General features: G+C 45.3%; 1 protein-coding gene across 2 annotated transcripts; it reads left to right on the forward strand.

Moving 5' to 3' along the window:
* Nucleotides 1-1,588: 1,588 nt before the first annotated feature.
* LOC115476973 (actin, cytoplasmic 1-like) lies at nucleotides 1,589-20,631 on the forward strand. Of its 2 annotated transcripts, none has more exons than XM_030213583.1 (6): nucleotides 1,589-1,663; nucleotides 4,961-5,089; nucleotides 9,927-10,166; nucleotides 14,501-14,939; nucleotides 17,036-17,217; nucleotides 20,313-20,631. In XM_030213583.1, exons 2-6 carry the CDS (start codon nucleotides 4,967-4,969, stop codon nucleotides 20,454-20,456), a joined length of 1,128 nt encoding a protein of 375 aa, XP_030069443.1. In that variant the 5' UTR covers nucleotides 1,589-1,663; nucleotides 4,961-4,966; the 3' UTR covers nucleotides 20,457-20,631. The 2 variants fall into 2 exon arrangements, with proteins under 2 accessions (XP_030069443.1, XP_030069442.1); XM_030213582.1 differs by lacking the exon at nucleotides 1,589-1,663 and adding an exon at nucleotides 1,738-1,888.
* Nucleotides 20,632-21,526: the final 895 nt, after the last annotated feature.

Here is a 21,526-nt window from a genome sequence, read left to right on the forward strand (position 1 = left end):
GGGGCGTAGCCAGACTTCGGCGGGAGGGGGGTCCAGAGCCCGAGGTGAGAGGGCACATTTTAGCCCCCCCCCCGCCATTGCCGACCCCCACGCCACCACCACCAACTTTGACCCCCCCCTGCCGACGACCCTCTCGACCCCCCTCCCGCCGCCAACCCTCCCCCATCACCGTCGCCTACCTTTGCTGGCGGGGGACCCCCAACCCCCACCAGCCGAGGTTCTCTTCTTCCTTCGTTCTGTTTCTGAGTCTGACTTCCTGCATGTTGTACGTTGTACGTGCAGGACGTCAGACTCAGAAACAGAACGAAGGAAGAAGAGGACCTCGGCTGGCGGGGGTTGGGTCCCCCGCCAGCAAAGGTAGGCGACGGCGGGTTGACGGTGGGAGGGGGAGTCGAGAGGGTCATCGGCAGGGGGGTCCAGGGCCAAATCTACAGGGGCCCAGGCCCCCGTGGCCCCACATAGCTACGCCCCTGGCCCATAACACCTGGATGATTTATTTCTTTCCTCTCACATGCACTGTTTCCAGTAGTAATTGGCAGTTGGCGCACATGTAATGCGTGAGCCCTTACCCGCTAGATCAATGGGTGGTATTAAGGGCTCAGGCCAATTTTACACACGCACTGGTTTCAGTTTTACCGCATGCCCTCCCATCACATTTAAAAAAAAAACGTTTTTGCAGACGTGGTAAAAACTGGCCTGGTGCGTACCTAATACACGCACCTACACTGCTGCAGGCCACTTTTTACCGCAGCTTAGTAAAAAAAAAAAGGCCCCTGGCCTCAGCCTCTCCTCTCAACCTTCAACAGCACCACAGACGGTGGGCTTACCTGGGGGGCTATGGTGGATAACCCTTTCTCTTCTCTATCCCCTGAGAAAGCCAGCAGGGTTGCAAGAATATTGTACCCAGTATTTAATCAGAAACCTCAACAATGTACCACTGTGATCAACACAAAACGGAAGGACCGACTGTAGCTGGTTTCCATTAAAAATAAATCAATAAGAAAGAAAAGTAAATTTTAAAAAAGCAAGAACATAAGCAAATTGAGAAATGAAAAAGGAGAAGGCGAGAAAAGACCAAAATCAATCGTCCAGATGCAAATTCCAAACAGGGAAATATTTGTACATTTTAGACGGTATGTAAATTCATCATGCATAGGAGCCAACTTTTCAAAATGATTGGGGGGGTGCTAAACTGAACACAAGTAAATGCTCCCTGGTCACAGTGGTTTTCTCACTATTGGGTACTCAGGGACCCACACAGCTGGTACCTATGAATTCAAGCCAATGGGCTATTCAATATCCACCCAATTTAGAAAGTGTTTCTGCTGAATTTTCTAAAGCCTGTCACGGAATCTGCCCCGGAGCGGACCCAGGGCACTTGGGACTCACGCTGATTGTCCTTCATTAGGACGCTGGTGAAAAAATAAACACGATAAAATATGAACGTGGTATCACAGATGATAAAGGGCTACACTTCCAGTTTAATTAGTGTTAGAAAAATTACCCTCGACCCTCTTCTTTCCCTGCAGGAGATTGCTACGCGCTCAACCTTAAACCCAAGCCGGAAGCAGTTGAGCCATAAAAGGCTGAAGTGCCGCAGGGGCGGGGTTAGTCACTTGTCTCGGAATCGCGCTTGGAACGCTGCGCGGTGCTGTTAGTCAAGGTAATGGATACCGATGGTGTTTGTTCCATTGAGGACTGAGTTGGGAGAGTGGGAAGGGGTCTTTCCCTTGAGGCCCTGGTGGAGGGAGGCGTCTTGAGGTGCAGGAGTTGCGCATGAATTTTCTTCACTTAAATTAGAAAGAGGCAGGAGGTTGCAGCGTTTTGGTTTGCTGAATTTTAGTTGAGTAAAGAGGAGACGAGACCAGCGTAGTGTTTAACTCGCTAGGTAGGTTCCAAATTTGATATGTTTCCTTTGAATGATAGAGAACTGTGTAAAGGTGACTGCGCTTTAGGGGGCTGGCATGTTTAGCAGGGTTGGAACTGGTACTTTTGACCTTCTTTTTTTTTTATTAAAGGAACATTTAGACCAAATTCAATCCAGAGATTTCCGACTCCAGTTCCGTTTTTTGAGTTCTGCTTCTGACAAGCTTTTTTCACTCGATACAGAATCTCTTTCGTTAAGTAGAGATGGTGGCTGATTATAACTTTGGGGGGTTAGAACTTTATTTAATGAGAAATTTTGCAGTTGTTTGGGCTCCTAAAAACTAACATCTCTAGTGAATGACTCGTAACCACTGGTTTTATTTAAGTTTTATTTTAGAGCACTTATACCCCACCTTTGCCCACAGAATGCAGGCTCAAGGTGGCTTACAAGAGACTGGAAAGGCTAACGCCAAACCAGAAAAAAATACACATAATAGTTAAACAGAGAAATAGAGGGGAGATAAAGAAGTCCAAAATGGTGTCTGCCAAAAGTTGCCCACAAGCCTGGCTAAGAAGCCCCTACGGAGGCTGCATGTTCCAACCAGTAAGCAAGGTTTGATCTCATTCCAATGTAGTTCCTTTCTCTAGTGGATGAGATGACTTCTGTTAAGTAGGGAACTTAATTGTTGTTGCCCCTACAGCAGTGTTTCCCCAAGTCCGGTCCTGGAGTACCCTTTGGCAGTCAGGTTTTCAGGATATTCACAATGAAAATGCATGAAAAATTTGCATATAATAGTATGCAAATCAGGCAGAGCGGTAGCAAGGGGAGCTGACACCTGGGGCGGGTCGCCGCTGTGCACCCCCCCGGGTGCAGCACGGCGCACCCTCCCCCCCAGAGCGCATAGCTCCCCCCCCCGGAGCGCATACCTGGGGCGGGGGGCCGATCCGCCCCGACTGCACGTTGCTGGGATGTGTCGGCTACGCGTTGATTCACTGCTCTGTGTCCCGGAACAGGAAGTAACCTGTTCCGGGGCAGAGAGGGCAGTGTACCAGCGCGGAGCCGACACCCCCCCCCCCAGCGGCGTGCACCCGGGGCAGACCACCCCCCCCCCTTCCTACGCCACTGAAATCAGTTCCAAGGGATACTCCGGGGAAACACTGCTCCTACAGAATACTGGTTTCTGAGAATACAATTCTGTGCTGGGCAGGAGGTCACCTCCCCCCCCCCCCCAATAAATGTTCTGCATTAATATTGATGTGGTAACTTCACTGTGCTTAGTTCTAGTCGCTGGCCTAGGTGCCACCTCTGAGTGCTGCTGGTGCTTGAGCACTCTCCAGTATTGAACAAACTTCTTTACTGTGACCTAAAACAGAAATCCTAGGAAAGACGTGCAAAGGTGCAAAAGATCTGTGGGGTCTGTAGAACTGGTGTTTTACTTGGACCCCCCCCCCCCCCCCCCAATTGCTTTGAAAAGTTGGGCCCCCTTTAAAAAAAGTTTTGGCTCTAGGTGCTAAATCCTTTTTTTCCTAAAATTTCCATCAAAATGTATAACTACTTTTCCTGATGCCAACTGTTTTGTTTGAACCAGACCAGCTAGAAATCTTACGGATAGGTAAGGAAGTTAAATCTGTCTATAGGTGGAAACTTTTTGATTAAATTGACTCGTGTATGTTTCAGGTGAAATCTTAATTACAAGTATTTCTTGAAGTCATGTTTTTTTTTCTTATCCTGTTTCCTAAGACGGGAGCTTTATGGCTTCCTGTGAAGTATTTTGCTATTTTGAAAATTTCAATTTAAAAAAAAAAAAAAAAAAAAAAAAAGTTGGGTCTCTGGTCTAAATTCTTACAAAATCCCAACATGTTTTGGTGGCCCCTTAGCCCAGGATATTAATGAATCACCTGTGTGTGTGAAACAAAAAACAAAAAAAAAACTGAGTGGAGTAGCCTAATAGCTGAGCAGAGTGGGCTGAGAGCTAGAGGAACGGAGAAGGCAGCTCCTTGTTGCAAATCACTTAACTTTCCATTGCCCTAGTTACAAAAATAGATTGTGAATCCATTAGGAAAGAGTACCTGTGTGTAACGTAAATGGCTTTGATTTTACCTAAATGTCTTGGAACTTGCCCTCATTTGAGTGCATGTGATATAAGAACTTTATTGTGTAGGTCGATGTCTGGGAGGGGAAATTGGGGAATAGGAGCCCAAAAAACTAACTGGTGGGATGGGAGTGTAAGACTGAAGGTTTGCCTAGTTTGCCCAATAACCTTGCAGCAGCTCTGACCACACCTCTGTAGCTTTTGGTACTAATATGTACTTATAACAGCCTGCAGTGTTGGGTAGAATGGGTAAACGTACCATAATTTCTTTCAAAATGTAATCAATAGAAATCAAACAAAATGAAAACATGGAAAAGAAAATCTTTTTTTTTTTTTTTTTTTTTAAGACATAACTTAATACATTTCTTGATTAGCTTTCGAAGGTTGCCCTTCTTCGTCAGATCGGAAATAAGCAAATGTGCAAAGACTAGGGGACACTCGGTGATTGTCCTGCAAAAGACAAGCAAAGCTTTGGCAAATCTTGTTGTAGATGACCTTATTATGTGCTGAGGGTGCTGTGCAGCTGGGAGGGGGGGGGGGAGGGAAGACATCTTGGCTGGTAAGTTGAATACAGGGGTGTAGATAGACCATGACAGGAGGGGGGGGGGGCACATTTTGGCCTGCCTCCTGGCACTTCTGCTCCCCTGCTGCTGCAGCCCGCCCACCACTCCCCCCTTGGCGCTGGAAGGTACCTTGGCTGGCGGGGTCCCCAACCTCTGCCAGCTAGGGCATTTGTCCCACGCTGGTTTCTCATTGCCTGGTCCTGTTTTTAGCGCGTGTCCAGCTCGTTTTTAATGAAACTGAGCATGCTCAGTGTTCCTGGGTTAATGATTGAAAAATGAGCTTGGGAGACACAATTCTAAAGAGCCAGTGCCTGTTTTATTTATTGTAGCTCACCCATGGTCCCCTTGGTACCCTATCCTCCACACCTCTTTCATATGTTAGGGGAGATCAAGCAGATGTAGCTCTAAATTCTCCCTGTGTAACTTCTGTTTCTGCAGCCTGTCATGGAGGAGGACATTGCCGCCCTGGTTGTTGACAACGGCTCTGGAATGTGCAAGGCCGGATTTGCTGGAGATGATGCTCCTCGCGCCGTCTTCCCTTCCATCGTTGGACGCCCAAGACATCAGGTGGGGTTGAACGGAAAGATTTTTTTTTCCTGCTTCCTATGATAATGCTGCAGATGGAAATGACATCTTAAGTATTTGGTTGTACTTTAAATGGGGATCCTAACAGTATTACTTTCTCATTAGCTACTGCTATCCAATTACATTCCATCTCAGTCCCCCTTGTACAGAATGTCAAAATACTTGGGGTCATCTTAGACTCAACCCTTTCCTTTGTTCCTCAAATCTCTGCAGTAGTTAAACGTTCCGTTTATCAGTCGACTACTGTAATTCTCTATATAAAGGACTACGTGTTGGGTATCTCTGCCGTTTACAACTACTGTAAAGCAATCGTTAGTCACCACTGGCCGCAAAACTTGATCATGTCACTCCACCTCTTAAAAACAGCTACTTGACTTTTATCGTATAACCTACAAACGATTGCTCCTTGTCTATAAGACCCATTCCTCAGGTGAGCCTGTTTATCACGTTTCCTTACTACCTATTGCCCCCCTCTCATGTTCTTCGACCAGCTCAAATTTCCTTCTTTTAGTGAAATTGGTCGACACTATACCTTGGTCCATCTTTTCAGTTCAGGGTCCTGATATTTGGAATAAATTACCAGTTCACCTTTGTTGTCTTCCTTATCCAGCTTGAAAACTTTCTTATTCAACGATGCTTACAACCAGAAATGGACAAATCTTTCCACGTGCTGAAGACTGAATTGCGTCCTGGAAACCATTAACTCCACTTCCTCTTGTGCTTTCCCTTCCTAGTGGTTTTTTTTTTTTTTACCAGTATTGTATTTCTCTCGTCTCCCCACATACACCTTTATCCTCAGTATGCATGAACTTGATTTGCATACACTGCCTCCATTGTATGCAAATCTTTCATGCATATTCATTATGGATATCTTGAAAACCTGACTGGCAAGGGGTACTCCAGGACTGGACTTGCGGAAACACTACCATAGAGAGCAACTTTGGTTTTTCTGGATTCCCATTGTTCACCTTTTGAGTGACATGACAGGCTCTAAACAGTTTCATTTTCTGCAAATGGAAAAATCAATATTCCCTTAATACCAGTAGTAATCATGACTGTAGAATCCCATTCCTCTGGTTAGTCTGACATGCTGGTATTAACACAAGTGCTTTTATGGTCTTTCCCACATACTAGAGAACTGTCTGTCACCAAGACTTCATTCTTGGATGTCTCGGTTTGGTATAGTTCTTGATTCTTACAGGCTATTAAAGTGGATTACTATCTGTAAACAGGATCAGATACTATAATGGGATATTGAACTGAATTCCATGTGTAAAGGGGGAAAGGATAGTGATAGAAGTGTACTACCATCCACCAGACAGAAATTAGGGAGGCTAATAAACTGGGGAATACAACAATGATGGGTGATTTCAATTACCCCGATATTGATTAGGTAAATGTAACATCGGGGCATGCTAGAGGCAGGGGCATAACCAGACTGCGAGGTAGGAGGGCACACTTTGGTAGCTGCCTACTGGTGCCACTATACATTTTGGCTGGTGGGGGTCCCCCAACTCAACCAACTAAAGCACCACCGCTGCAAATACCTTGGCTGGCAGGGATTCCCCACCCCCACCAGCTGACTACTTTGTCCAGCGCTGGTCTCCAATGCCACCGCTTTGCCTGCCCTGCTCTCTTCCTTTCATGTTGGGTATGCTCCTTTTAGTGAAACTCACTAAATGGAGCGTGCAGGGCAGGCAATGCGGCGGCGCTGCAGACCAGTGCTGGTTGAAGTCTTCAGTTGGTGGGGGGTGGGGACCCCAGTCAGCCAACCAGGGGCCCACAGCAAGTTTGGGGGGCCCAGGCCCCTGTGGCACCACCTAGCTATGCTACTGGCTAGAGGTAAAATTCCTTGATGAAATCAAGGACTTCGTTATGGATCAGCTGGTTCAGGAGCAGTCAAGAGGAGGAACATATTTAGTGGAGCGCATGATCTGGTGCAGGAGGTAATGGTACTGGGGCTGCTTGATAACTGTGATCTTAACATGATCAGACTTGATATCGGCTCTGGAGTAAGTCCCTGCAGGAAATCCAATATGTTAGCATTTTAATTTTCAAAAAAAAGACTCTGATAAAATGAGAGCGGTGGAAAATAAAAACCCCCAAAACTTAAAGGAGCAGTTGCAAAGGTCAAAAATTTACATCTGGCATGGATGCTGTTCAAAAATACCATCCTGAAAGCCCAGGCCACTTATATTCCATGTATTAAAGGAAGGAGGAAGGCCAAGCGACAGCTGGCATGGTTATAAAGTGAGGTAAAGGAAGCTATTAGGGAAGGATGCAACTGAAAATAATAGGGAATGGCAAGTCAAATGCAAAGCGCTGTTGAGGAAGGCAAAGACTTTGAAAAGATTGCATTGGAGGCAAAAAAAAACAGATTTTTAGGTATATTAAAAGCAAGAAGCTGGCAAAAGAATCGGTTGGACCACTAGATGACTGAGGGGTAAAAGGGGCACTCGGGGAAGACGAGGCCATAGCAAAGTTTTTTTTTTTTTTTTTTTTTAAGGGTTCCAGAGGTGATCTGGGAAATTACAGACCAGTGAGCCTAACATTGGTGCCAGGCAAATTGGTAGAGAATTATAGAGCATGGATTTAATGAAGGGAAATCTTGCCTCAACAATCTACTCCATTTCTTTGAAGGGGTGAATAAAGGTGAGCCAGTCAATATTGTGTGTCTGGATTTCCAAAAGGCATCTAACAAAATACCTCATGAAAGACGTCGAATTGGAGAGCCATGAGATAGGAGGTAGTATCCTATTATGGTCTAAAAACTGGTTAAAATAGAGAAAATAAGAGTAGGGTTAAATGGTCAGTATTTTCAATGGAGAAGGGTCTGGGCTGGCACCGCTGCTTTTTAACATTTATAAATGATATAGAGACGGGAGTAACTAGTGAAGTAATTAAATTTGCTGACGGACCAAAAGTTATTCAAAGTTCTTAAATTGCAAGAGGACTTATGGGACTGGGCATCCAAATGGCAGATGATGTTTAATGTGGGAAAGAGGAACCCAAACTATTGCTACGTGATGCAAGGTTCCACATCAGTCACCAACCAGGAAAAGGATCCTAGGTGTCGTCATTGATGCGTTGAAACCTCTGGTGTGCAGCAGTGGCTAAGAAAGCAAATAGAAGTACATAAGTACATAAGTAGTGCCATACTGGGAAAGACCAAAGGTCCATCTAGCCCAGCATCCTGTCACCGACAGTGGCCAATCCAGGTCAAGGGCACCTGGCACGCTCCCCAAACGTAAAAACATTCCAGACAAGTTATACCTAAAAATGCGGAATTTTTCCAAGTCCATTTAATAGCGGTCTATGGACTTGTCCTTTAGGAATCTATCTAACCCCTTTTTAAACTCCGTCAAGCTAACCGCCCGTACCATGTTCTCCGGCAACGAATTCCAGAGTCTAATTACACGTTGGGTGAAGAAAAATTTTCTCCGATTCGTTTTAAATTTACCACACTGTAGCTTCAACTCATGCCCTCTAGTCCTAGTATTTTTGGATAGCGTGAACAGTCGCTTTACATCCACCCGATCCATTCCACTCACTATTTTATACACTTCTATCATATCTCCCCTCAGCCGTCTCTTCTCCAAACTGAAAAGCCCTAGCCTTCTCAGCCTCTCTTCATAGGAAAGTCGTCCCATCCCCACTATCATTTTCGTCGCCCTTCGCTGTACCTTTTCCAATTCTACTATATCTTTTTTGAGATACGGAGAATGTTAGGAATTATTGGGGAAGGAATGGAAAACAAAAACGAGGACGTTATAATGCCTTTGTATCGCTCCATGGTGCGACCGCACCTTGAATACTATGTGCCATTCTGGTCACCGCATTTCAAAAAAGTGGAATTAGAAAAGGTACAGAGGAAGGGCAATGACACTGATAAAGGGGATAGGATGACTTCCTATGAGGAAAGGCTGAAGCGGCTAGGGCTCTTCAGCTTGGAGGAAAGATGGCTGAGGGGAGACACGATACATAGTAACATAGTAGGTGACGGCAGAAAAAGACCTGTATGGTCCATCCAGTCTGCCCAACAAGATAAAACTCATACGTACTACTTTATATGTATACCTGACCTTGATTTGTATCTGCCATTTTCAGGGCATAGACTGTAGAAGTCTGCCCAGCACTAGCCCCACCTCCCAACCACCGGTCCTGCCATCCAATCTCTGCTAAGCTTCTGAGGATCCATTTCTTCTGATCAGGATTCCCTTATTTATTCCTTTTACAAAGGCACACTATGGGCGTCTCTAGCATGCGAAATCATTAGCATGCTCCAAAAAACCCACTAGCGCACCTTTTTAAAGACCCCCGAGTATCCCATTTCAAGGTGTCACTTGCTTCTATTAAAGACTGAATGTACACCTGAAGCAGGCGATCCAGTTGCCGAAACTCATTGGGCAATGACAAGGATAGAGGTCTAAAATGAGTGGAGTGGAATGGGTAGATGTGAATTGCTTGTTTACTCTTTCCAAAAATATTAGGACTAGGGGGCATGCAATGAAGCTACAAAGTATTAAATTTAAAACCGCAGAAAATATTTCTTCACTCAATGTGTAAGTAAACACTAGAATTCATTGGTAAATGCTGTTAGCTTAGCTGGGTTTAAAAAAGGTTTGGATATCTTTCTAAAAAGTCCATAAGCCATTATTAAGACTGACTTGGGGAAAGCCACTGCTTATTTCTAGGATAATCAGCATAAAATATATTGGATCTTGCCATGTACTATTGGCTGCTGTTGGAAACAGGATCCTGGGCTTCATGGACCTTTGGTCTGTCCCGATATGACAACTCATGTTACGTTCTTTTTCAGGGTGTGATGGTCGGTATGGGGCAGAAAGACAGCTATGTTGGTGACGAAGCTCAGAGCAAGAGAGGTATCCTGACCCTGAAATACCCAATCGAACATGGCATCGTCACCAACTGGGATGACATGGAGAAGATCTGGCACCATACCTTCTACAATGAGCTCCGTGTTACTCCTGAGGAACACCCTGTCCTCCTTACAGAGGCTCCCCTGAACCCAAAGTTCAACAGGGAAAAGATGACTCAGGTTTGTACCCACTAACTACAACACACTAGTTGAGATTTTTTTTTCCCCCGTTCTTCTTCTCAGTTGACTTTCTTCTGACTTGAAAACATCCTTCACTGGCATTTGGACTCTAAAATCTTAATGAAAATAGAATAGGTGAAAGGCAAGTACCAATAGTCAAAGCAGTGGTCAATATTCAAAATAACTAGGCAGTTGGCAGCAAGTGCCAACCACATGGTACCCTGAACTATATGGCCAAAATGTATATGGTTTAAATCGAGCATGACTTGTGGTGGAATGAACTTGTACAGTGTCGGTGTTCAGTTGCAGAACTGTCTGACTTTCAACCCAGTCCTTGGGGTGCACTCAGCCAGTTGGGTTTTCAGGATATCCACAATGCATTTGCATGAGATGCATGCAGTACTTCCTTGGTATGTAAATCTCTCATGCAAATGCATTGTGGATATCCTGCAAACCCAATTGGCTGAGTGCACTGACAGAACAGGCAGCAAGGAAATGTTTTACGAAGGATCTTTCGAATACTGGTTCAATATCTTGTATTATCTCAGATTAATCTTGTGTTAATTTCTTTTTCTTAGACATTAATTAAAAATTGTTTAATGCAAAATACAGCAGACTGATTTTGGTCTATCAAAACTGAGTCCATTAGCAGTTACTACCTGAAACTGCACTGGCTTACCAGTATCAGCCTGTATACAGTTTAAGGCCAGGAGCGTAGCCAGACTTCAGCAGGAGGGGGGTCGAGAGCCCGAGGTGAGGGGGCACATTTTAGCCGCCGTCCCCACCACCACCAACTTTGCCAACCCGCCGTCGCCTACCTTTGCTGGCGGGGGACCCCAACCCCCGCCAGTCAAGGTCCTCTCCTTCTCGCAAAAAGCTTCCTTCTGTTTGACGTCCTGCACTTTGTATGTGCATCAGAAACAGAAGGAAGCCTTTTGCGAGAAGAAGAGGACCTCGGCTGGTGGCGGTTGGGGTCCCCCGCCAGCAAAGGCAGGCGATTATTGGGGGGGGGGGGGGGGGGCAAGAGGGTTGTCGGCAGGGGGGCCCAGGCCCACGTAGCTATACCACTGGTTTAAGCTTAACACTGTGGTCTTCAAAACTCTTTGTAGAGGTTCTCCTGGTTATAATGAACCTAGTTTTACCCTTGTGTAATGCTGCTTCTTATCTATACACTTCCTTAATACTCTGATGTTAAAAATCATACAGTTAACATCTTCGTTATATTACCAGTTCATGGCATGTTGGAATGCTTTGCCTTCATCCATAAGATCCTGTCAAGTATTTAAGATTGTTTTAGAAAATATTGAAACCGTCTCTTCCAGAGATCTGATCTCATCTTCACATTTAAAATAGTTCTATTGCAGTGAACATATTTAGAACTAATATTGTAATTCCCCAGATTTCTGCTCCAGTTTTCTTTTAATTGTAATCCACCCTGAACTGTTTAGGTAGAGGCAGACTAGACCGGAAATATAACACAATTGCAACTGAATATAAAACAATAAGTTCATTCCATTACAAGGACTAGGTTGAAAACCAATGTCTTTGTCCAGCTCAGATAATAGGTGACATTTGTATATTCCATGGTTGCATTTGTAGGATACTGCAGCTTAGTGGCGTTCTAGCCTCTTCGCCACCCGGGACAGGTTGCCGCTGTGCGCCCCCTCCCCCCAGCGCATCACCGGACCTTTTCTCCCAGCAAGGGGGTGTGCGGAGCAGGCGTGCGGCTGTCAGCTGTGTCAGTCCCCTGCCCTGGAACAGGAAAGGGGCAGGGGACCAACGGAGCTGACAGCCGCACACCCTTGCTGCCTGCACATTGATCACCCCGCCCTTGGTACACCACTGCTGCAGCTGAATCTATGCACAAGTTTACACATTTCACTCAATACCAAGCAAACGATCAGCATGGTGCACATGCTGTAATGACAATTGGGATCTGCAGCTATCTGTTTACTATAGTAGTATGAAAACACCAATGACCTGCCCCTGTCAAATAAAATGAAATGAGCTTTGAACTAAAACATAGTAACATTGCAAATGACAGCAGATAAAGACCTTCATGGTCCATCCAGTCTGTCCAACAGAGCACAAAATTCTCATACTTCAGTATTCAAGTATAATTTACGGGCTCATTTTCAAAAGTGTCTCAAATAGCAAAATGGCATTTGGATGTCTTTTTTTTTTTTTTTTCTCTGAATGTCATCAATAGAAATCAAACAAAATAAAACATGGAAAAGAAGTTAAGATACCTTTTTTTATTGGACATAACTTAATACATTTCTTGATTAGCTTTCGAAGGTTGCCCTTCTTCCTCAGATCGGAAATAAGCAAATGTGCTAGCTGACAGTGTATATAAGTGAAAACATTCAAGCATTACTATGACAGTAAAATAGATACTATTGGAGATTCTACATGGAATGTTGCTACTATTGGAGATTCTACATGGAATGTTGCTATTCCACTAGCAACATTCCATGTAGAAGGCTGCGCAGGCTTCTGTTTCTGTGAGTCTGACGTCCTGCACGTACGTGCAGGACGTCAGACTCACAGAAGCAGAAGCCTGCGCGGCCACATTGGTGATCTGCAAGGGCCGACTTCTACATGGAATGTTGCTAGTGGAATAGCAACATTCCATGTAGAATCTATAGAAATCAAACAAAATAAAACATGGAAAAGAAAATAAGATACCTTTTTTATTGGACATAACTTAATACATTTCTTGATTAGCTTTCGAAGGTTGCCCTTCTTCGTCAGATCGGAAATAAACAAATGTGGTAGCAGATAGTATATATAAGAGAAACATCAAAGCATTACACAGAGTGGGAGGGTGGGGGTATGCATGGGGACATCAAAGCATTTCATTGATATTCTAACAGGATGGGTGTTGGTAGGTGAGAGGAGGGTGCTTATTTGCTTGCTTCCAATCTGATGAAGGGCAACCTTCGAAAGCTAATCAAGAAATGTATTAAGTTATGTCCAATAAAAAAAGGTATAATTTTCTTTTCAATGTTTTATTTTGTTTGATTTCTATTGATAACCTTAAGAGTGGACTAACACGGCTACCACACTCCTCTCTGAATGTCCAAATTGCAATTTTAGAAACTAATTTGAAGATGGCTTTTTTCCCCCCCTCTGCAGTCTTACCAAATCACAAGAGTGCTTGTTAGGGGTGGTATTTGTGTATTTCCAAAACTTGGGGGGGGGGGGGGGATTTCTGCCATAATAGAACAAATCAAAAACGTCAGGGCTGATGGGCCATTTTGGTCTAGACCCGTTTCAATCATGCCTAAGTCTCAAGAAAAGATGCCTTAAATGACCAGATGACCACTGGAAAAATTTAAAACGTGAACCCTTCTTATCCTCCCCCCCCCCCCCCCCCACACACACACAAAAAAAAGATGTAAAACGGTACATATCTGACAGCTTCAGATGTTATGGCCAGTCCTGTTACAGCTGCAAGCAGGTCCCTGATGTAGCCTAGAGGTCAGTGCAGTGGATAGAGAAGGGGACCAGGCCTGTCCCATTTTAACTGGTATACTTGTGGTGGAAAGTATGACACCCGCCCCCCCCCCCCCCGAAATAAAAACCTACTATACCTACACATAGGTAACATCTGCTGGCATAAGGGCATGTAGTGGTGTACAGTTTGGTACACTAGGTTTCTGGTAGATTTTTGAGCCCCCACCCTACAATATAAGGGGGTAACAGCGAGATGTGTACCTGGGACCTTTTATGTTAAGTCCACTACAGTGCCCCCTAAGGTGCCCCACTGCTCTGCTGGGAAGTCTGTGGCCAATCTACTAAGAGTGCTGGCCCCCTATACACCCCAGTGGCTTGTATTATGCCTTTGCCCTTTTTTTTTTTTTTCCCAAAAATGGTCCTAAAAGATGCATACAATGCACAAAAACACATAGAAAATGGGCCATGTTTGTTTCTGGATTTTTAGATTTCTTTTGCAAGAAATCCAAAATTTTGATTAAGATGGTATATTGAAAATGTCCCTCTTGCAGATGGCGCACTCAAACTTTTAAAGATTTAAATATTTAAAAGTACTTTTGCAGACTAGTGTTAGACTAGTATTATCTTCCACAGTGGCCTATTGGTTAGTGCAGCAGGCTTTGAACCTGGTAACCTGGGTTTGAGTCCCACTGCAGCTCCTTGTGACCTTGGGCAAGTAATTTAACCCTCTGTTGTCCCAGATACAAAAGATTGTGAGCCCTCTAGGGACAGAGAAAGTACCTGCTTATACAATGTGTACAGTGCTGCATTAAGTCTAATAGCGCTATAGAAATGATCAGTAGTAGTCTTGCAATCTACCTCAATTTGCCTTTTAGATCATGTTTGAGACCTTCTGCACTCCAGCTATGTACGTTGCCATCCAGGCTGTGCTGTCGCTGTACGCTTCTGGTCGTACCACAGGTATTGTGATGGACTCTGGTGACGGTGTTACCCACACAGTGCCCATCTACGAAGGTTATGCCCTGCCCCACGCTATCCTGCGTCTGGACTTGGCAGGTCGTGACCTGACGGATTACTTCATGAAGATTCTGACCGAGAGGGGCTACAGCTTCACCACCACAGCAGAAAGGGAAATTGTGCGTGACATCAAAGAGAAACTGTGCTACGTTGCCTTGGACTTTGAGCAGGAAATGGCCACAGCTTCCTCATCCACTTCCCTGGAAAAGAGCTATGAGCTTCCTGATGGTCAAGTGATCACCATTTGCAATGAGAGGTTCAGGTGCCCAGAGGCCCTCTTTCAACCTTCCTTCCTTGGTAAGTCTGCTAAGAGATCAACATTTTTATTATGCCTGTGGAAAATATCTAACAGGATTAGGACACTTCCGAAGCTGAAATGGGAAGTATTTGAACTCCTCTGGCTTTAAGTATCTTATATTTGAAGGGTTACCCTATAGTGCTGGTCTGGCTGTGTTCTGAGCAGTGGCGTTCCTAGGGGGGCGGACACCTGGGGCGGCGCCCTCCCCCCCCGATGCAGCACGGACCCCCCCCAGTGCACGCCGCTGGGGGGGGGGGTGGTGCCACAGCGTGTGCCTGCTCAGAGTTCCCTGACCGCGCGTTCGCTGCAGCTCCCTCTGACCCAGAACAGGAAGTAACCTGTTCCAGAGCAGAGGGAGCTGCAGTGAACTCAGAGCAGGCGCGCGCCGCGGCACCCCCCAGCGGCGTGCACCTGGGGCGGACCGCCACCCCCCCCCCTTGGTACGCCACTGGTTCTGAGGCTAACTTCTTAAGATGGAAGGTGGCTACACATATTCCTTCCCATGGAGAGGTAACTATTTTATGGGTTAGCTGGCATAATGTTTGGTAGCCTAACTAGATTCATTTGCTTCACTGAACATAGAAAGGACTGACTTGCACATCTTTACAGATCATTGCCCCACCTGACTGCAAGTTTTTTTCTTTTACATTCACTTCAGCAGTTTTAGAGGTCAAAGGTGAATTACAAAATCTTCAGTGATTGTATTTGTGCATAGTTTGAAGTCAAAATGGAAAACTTAAAAACTGATCCAAAACGCCCAGCTATCCCTAGTTCTAAAACATTTTATAGAAGCCTTTTTTCAATAAACACCTGAACAAAAGATGCCACTTGTATAACCTCTAAACTACCCAAGTAACATAGTAGATGACGGCAGAAAAAGACCTGCACGGTCCCATCCAGTCTGCCCAACAAGATAAACTCATATGTGCTACTTTTTGTGTATGCCTTACCTTAATTTGTATCTGCCATTTTCAGGGCACAGACCGTAGAAGTCTGCCCAGCACTAGCCCCGCCTCCCCCCACCCGCTCTGTCTCCCAATCTCGGCTAAGCTTCTGAGGATCCATTCCTTCTGCACAGGATTCCTTTATGTTTATCCCAGGCATGTTTGAATTCTGTTACCGTTTTCATCTCCACCACCTCCCGCGGGAGGGCATTCCAAGTATCCCCCACTCCATGAAAAAATACCATCACCTTAACTGAAGCACAGCAACCATAGTAACATAGTAGATGACGGCAGAGAAAGACCTGCACGGTCCATCCAGTCTGCCCAACAAGATAAACTCATATGTGCTACTTCTTGTGTATACCTTACCTTAATTTGTATCTGCCATTTTCAGGACACAGACCGTAGAAGCCTTGCCCAGAACTAGCCCCACCACCCAAACACCAGCCCCGCCTCCCAATTTCGGCTAAGCTTCTGAGGATCCATTCCTTCTGCACAGGATTCCTTTATGTTTACCCCTAAACAATAGAAACAAGACAAGCCTAAATTGAATTCTGGCACAGGGAGCCAATGGCAGCTCTAACAGAAAAGATGTCTGACCCCAATAGTAATTTTGCTGTGGTTTTAGAATGTGGTAAACTTGAGTATGTTATGCACTAGGTGAGCAATTGCCAGGGGCAGAGTGAGGGCGATCTGGGACCCCTGGGCAGAGGGCCACCAAGAGACACAGCCGGGGTAGGACTGGACTGTTGTGTGTGTGTGAGCCCCCCTGCCCACACCTTTCGATCTCTAGTCACTGCTGCGCTGCTCCCTCGCTCTGTCCTTTACTGTGCCAGGAGTCGGGACCCAGCTTGCATTAACGCAGTATTGCGTTAACGTAATCATCCAGGTCCTGGGCAGCAGCATGCAGGAGAGGACAGACTTCTGAAGCTGGCAGGAAGAAATTTGCCGGGTCCAAGTCTGACCGGGCTTGGGGAATTTTGCTCCCCCTTGGCCCCGCCTGGGCAGTAAGGGTAATGGGTCCCCAACAAGCTATCCAGTGATTTTTAAATTGGATAAAGGCTAGGGTAGAGTGGACCCTCAGGCATTGCCCTATTCCAGTGGTCAGTCTGCCTGTTTGTAAAACTAAAAACTGACCTCTGTTTTGACAGGAATGGAAAGCTGTGGAATTCATGAAACCACCTACAACTCCATCATGAAGTGTGACGTTGACATCCGTAAGGACCTTTATGCCAACACTGTGCTGTCTGGTGGTACCACCATGTACCCAGGGATTGCAGACAGGATGCAGAAGGAGATCACAACCCTGGCACCCAGCACAATGAAAATCAAGGTGATCACTAGTGCAATTTTTTTTTTATATGCATCAGCAGCAGTTTGGTGTACCTGTTTCCCCGTTCCCCTGCCCCAAATAATTGCTCTAAGGTATTCTGACCTAGATGTCGTTGCTTATTCTCCTTGTCCATTCCATATTTTTGTTAAAACAGTAGCAGGGCTTCCGTTGATTCCTTTTGGTCTGATGAAACAAGTCTTTCAATTGCCAAGAGTTCAAATGCATGAAAGCTTAACACTTGCAGTATAAGCCACTAAGGGGGGGGGGGGGGGGGGGGGGGGAATTGCCTTTGCCTGCTTGAAATTCTGATGGAATAGTGCACCTTGGCTCTGCTTTTGATTGTTTGCAACTAAACTTTCAAAACAATTTGAATTCTTGTGAGCTTTAAATGCAAATTTTTTTTTTTGCTTCTGCAAAACAGACCACCTATCCTTTCCTCTGTAGTTTGAAACACCACTAGCATTTATAATTAACCATTTCTAGAAATGGTCGTCTGCAGCCCTGATGCACAGATCCGTTGTCTTTTGAACTAATTGATGCTAGCTTTATAATTTCAGAGATGGGGAGCCCTCTTTCCACCCCACAATGCCCCAATCTTACCTGAAAATAGAATATACACAATCTTACCTGAAAATAGAGAATATACACCTGTCTGGGGTAACAAAGGCAGTAGCTTCTTTATTGGCAGTAATTTTAAATGTAAAAAGCTACAAACCGCTCAAAACACAGCAGCCAGACTCCTATTTGGGAAAGCGAAATACGAAAGTGCCAAACCCCTGAGAGAAAAACTACACTGGCTCCCCTTAAAAGGAACGAATTGCGTTCAAATTGTGCACCCTGGTCCACAAAATCATTTACGGGGAAGCCCCGGCTTACATGTCAGACCTTATAGACTTGCCTCCTAGGAACGCAAAAAGATCACGCACATTCCTTAATCTACACTATCCTAACTATAAAGGGCTAAAATATAAATCCACACATGTGACCAGTTTCTCATACATCTGCACGCAGCTTTGGAATGCACTACCAAAGGTCATAAAAACAACGCAAGACCTAACCATCTTCCGAAGACTACTGAAAACCTTTTTCAAGAAGGAATACCATAAACGTCTATCTTAAATACTAAACAGTAACAGTATACACGATCTACACAAAACCGAAATCTTACCACATGACTGACTAACCTCTTTACTATTAATTGATCAAGCACTACCATCTTAAACCTTGTCGAATAAGGTCCTTCCATAGTCGAAGACCTAATGTGTTACAATCCAATGTATTACTCAGGAACCTCATGCAATACCACAATTTTATCTGCTTTACCATATAAGTATGCACACGATATATCATGATCTTTTCCATATGTTATGTTCCATGTATGTACCTTAACGCAATACCTTGTAATTCTGTTACCCGGAAATGGCAACTGCCATTACGGCAAATGTAAGCCCCATTGAGCCTGCAATCGGTGGGAAAATGTGGAATGCAAATTAACCCTGAGCTACATTAAGAATTAATGTTAAAGAAGCCACATTTTCCTCCATCACCTCTGGTCCTCTCAGCAAAGTGGCACGAAATTACCATAGCCCTGCCTCAGCTGAGCAAGGGCCTATAAATGCCAGTATGTACCTCCATGCCTAATTAAACCAGGTCACCTGACCCATTAGTTTAAAAACAGACTGAGCCTGAGACCCTGTAGTTTGGGTTACCACCCCTGTGACAAAGGTCTCCCATTCCATGGTTTCAAGCCTCCCCCTCCCCCCCCCCCCACCCCAGACCTCTGGGTACCCAAGAGGAGGGTGGGAAAGCCACTGCCGAGGAGCAGGAAAAGCCCTGTGCCTCGGAGGTTATGCCCCTTAAACTCTCCCGCATCATCCGGGACCTTCCCTTGCCCCTCCAATTGGCTCTTCCCTCAGCCTGGCTTGCCCTTAAACTGCCCAATGGCAAGCCAAGCTCTTAGGAACTGCTGCCCCCTGACCTTGCTATCTCCTCTCCCCCTTCTCTCGTTTTTCCTGCCTTTCCTTCCTACCTCTGCATTATCCCCAATATCGCCAATAAGGAGGGTCCCCTCCCCATCCTTCTCTTAATAGGCACCCTCAAGACAAGCTCTGACATGCGAAGTATTTGCAGACCATCAGCCTAAGTAGTGAATGTTAACTGGTAATAATTGAATCAGCTAAATTTTAAGTTTTGTAATAGCTCGTAGCAGGACTACAGTGGCTACACTGCTGACCTGGTTGGACAGGGATCCTATGTTATCCCTATTCTGGAGAAGCCACATAGGCTTCCTTTTTTAAATGAATCCATTGGATGATTCCTTTGGTCTTTTTTAAAGTTACCAAATCATATGGGGTCTACATGTTTGGCTGACTCTTGCCATTGTTATAGCTAGAGGTCAGAGTATTTTGTAAGCCTTACATGTTGAGGGTAAGGCTGGCAGTTCTTAAGTGTAAAGGCCACCAGACTTGAATGCCATAAGACAAGGGCAAAAACCAAACTTGGCATCAGGGGGTGGCTGTAAAATTTCCTCTTTCAGACAATGACAGAACTGGTTATGCAGCAAAGACAGGTTAAAGACAAGTTTAAGGTGGGGCAAGGAGCTTGTTCAACTGCCTAAACTTGACCTGGTTCTTTTTTTTTTTTGGTGGGGCCTGTTCATGGGTTTGGTACTTTATGCTGATCAGAAGGACTGAATTATGCCTTGTTCCCTATCGCAGTACCTCTTTTAAAAAAGGCAGGCAGCTGAGCCCAAACTAATTCATGATGCTGTGGGGATCATGGCAGTAAATGCCATGTCCAGTCCTGCCCCTTGGAATATATAAGGATGTGCTCTGCTTGTAACTCCCAATGCAATGTTACCCTAGTAACTAGAAGGGTTATGAATCATCTCCCCAAGGGAGTAGTCTAGTGCTTCTTGACATACCTTATAGTGCTGATCTGGATAACTTCTTAAGATGGAAGGTGGCTACAAGTATTCCTTCCCATGGAGAGGTAACTTATTTTGTGTTAGCTGGCATAATGTTTGGTAGCCTAACTAGATTCAGCACTTTGCTTCACTGAACGTACAAAAAGACTGACTTTACACATCTTTACAGATCATTGCCCCACCTGAGCGCAAGTACTCCGTCTGGATTGGAGGCTCCATCCTGGCCTCCCTGTCCACCTTCCAGCAGATGTGGATCGGCAAACAGGAGTACGAGGAGTCTGGACCCTCCATTGTCCATCGCAGGTGCTTCTAACCAGCTACGTGGCAACTGAATAGAACACATTTTGCAGAAGTCCGGTGTAAGATTAGTTGTAAGTTTTGCTGCACTTTGGGTTACGACTGCAAACCTGAGCAGGCACAGCCATTGTCTTAGCTCCTGTCAAAATAAATACGATTGTGTTTCAGTTTGTAGTCGCCTGTGCGCATTTAAGGATACCTGCAGTTGCCAAAACCTTTTCAGTTTTCTCCTATACCCAGTGGCGTTCCTAGGGGGCGGACACCCGGGTGCATGCGGCTGGGGGGGGGGTGCCGCAGCGCACACCTGAGTTTACTAACTTTGCTCGTTCGCTGCAGCTCCCTCTGCCCCGGAACAGGAAGTAACCTGTTCCGGGGCAGAGGGAGCTGCAGCGAACGAGAGAAGTTAGCGAACTCTCCCAGCAGGCTTGCGCCGCAGCACCTGGGGCGGACTGCCCCCCCCCCCCTTGGTACGCCACTACCTATACCAAGGACACTTTCCATTCACTAATGCAGCTTGGGTGATTTCAAGAGGCTGATAAACACTTAGTAATGCTCTCAATTACCCACCCATGAGGGATCAGAGCATGGGGCCAGCTACACCATTATACAGATTAGGTTACCTATAGTGGCAGCTTCAAGGAGTAGCAAACAGTTGCATTCAAAAGCAAAACTAGGTCCTGATCACACCCATTCAGAACAAGCAGTGAATATTACCCACAATCCCTATAGTTAAATTTCAAACAGACTACCTTGATAAACACCCTCAATGATGGCAGTTTTTCAAGAGTTAACATAAGGTGTCCACATACAGTACTAGCACAAACTGTTCAGAAACTGTATCTAAATGGAAGGTGCAGTCATTCCTGCTCAAATAACAGGTGTAAAATGTATGTAATACATGTAGTCAGTAAAGCTACAACATAGCTCTGTCTAAACTCTACCACCAAGTGCACACCTATGCTGTAAAAACTAGGTCACATAAGTATTGCCATACTAGGACAGACCAAAGGTCAGTCAAGCCCAGCATCCTGTTTCCAACAGTGGCCAATCCAGGTCACAAATGGCAACATTCCATGTAGAACCCCA

This window comes from Microcaecilia unicolor, chromosome 8 (genome assembly GCF_901765095.1).
Source record: "Microcaecilia unicolor chromosome 8, aMicUni1.1, whole genome shotgun sequence".
NCBI classification, from domain to species: Eukaryota; Metazoa; Chordata; class Amphibia; order Gymnophiona; family Siphonopidae; genus Microcaecilia; species Microcaecilia unicolor.

Excerpts from the sequence above, each read along its gene's own strand:
- LOC115476973 (XM_030213583.1), top strand. The coding sequence starts at position 4,967 with ATGGAGGAGGACATTGCCGCCCTGGTTGTTGACAACGGCTCTGGAATG. Across the intron at positions 10,167-14,500 it reads ACAGGGAAAAGATGACTCAG|ATCATGTTTGAGACCTTCTG; the intron begins GTTTGTACCCAC and ends TTTGCCTTTTAG. Across the intron at positions 17,218-20,312 it reads CCAGCACAATGAAAATCAAG|ATCATTGCCCCACCTGAGCG; the intron begins GTGATCACTAGT and ends ACATCTTTACAG.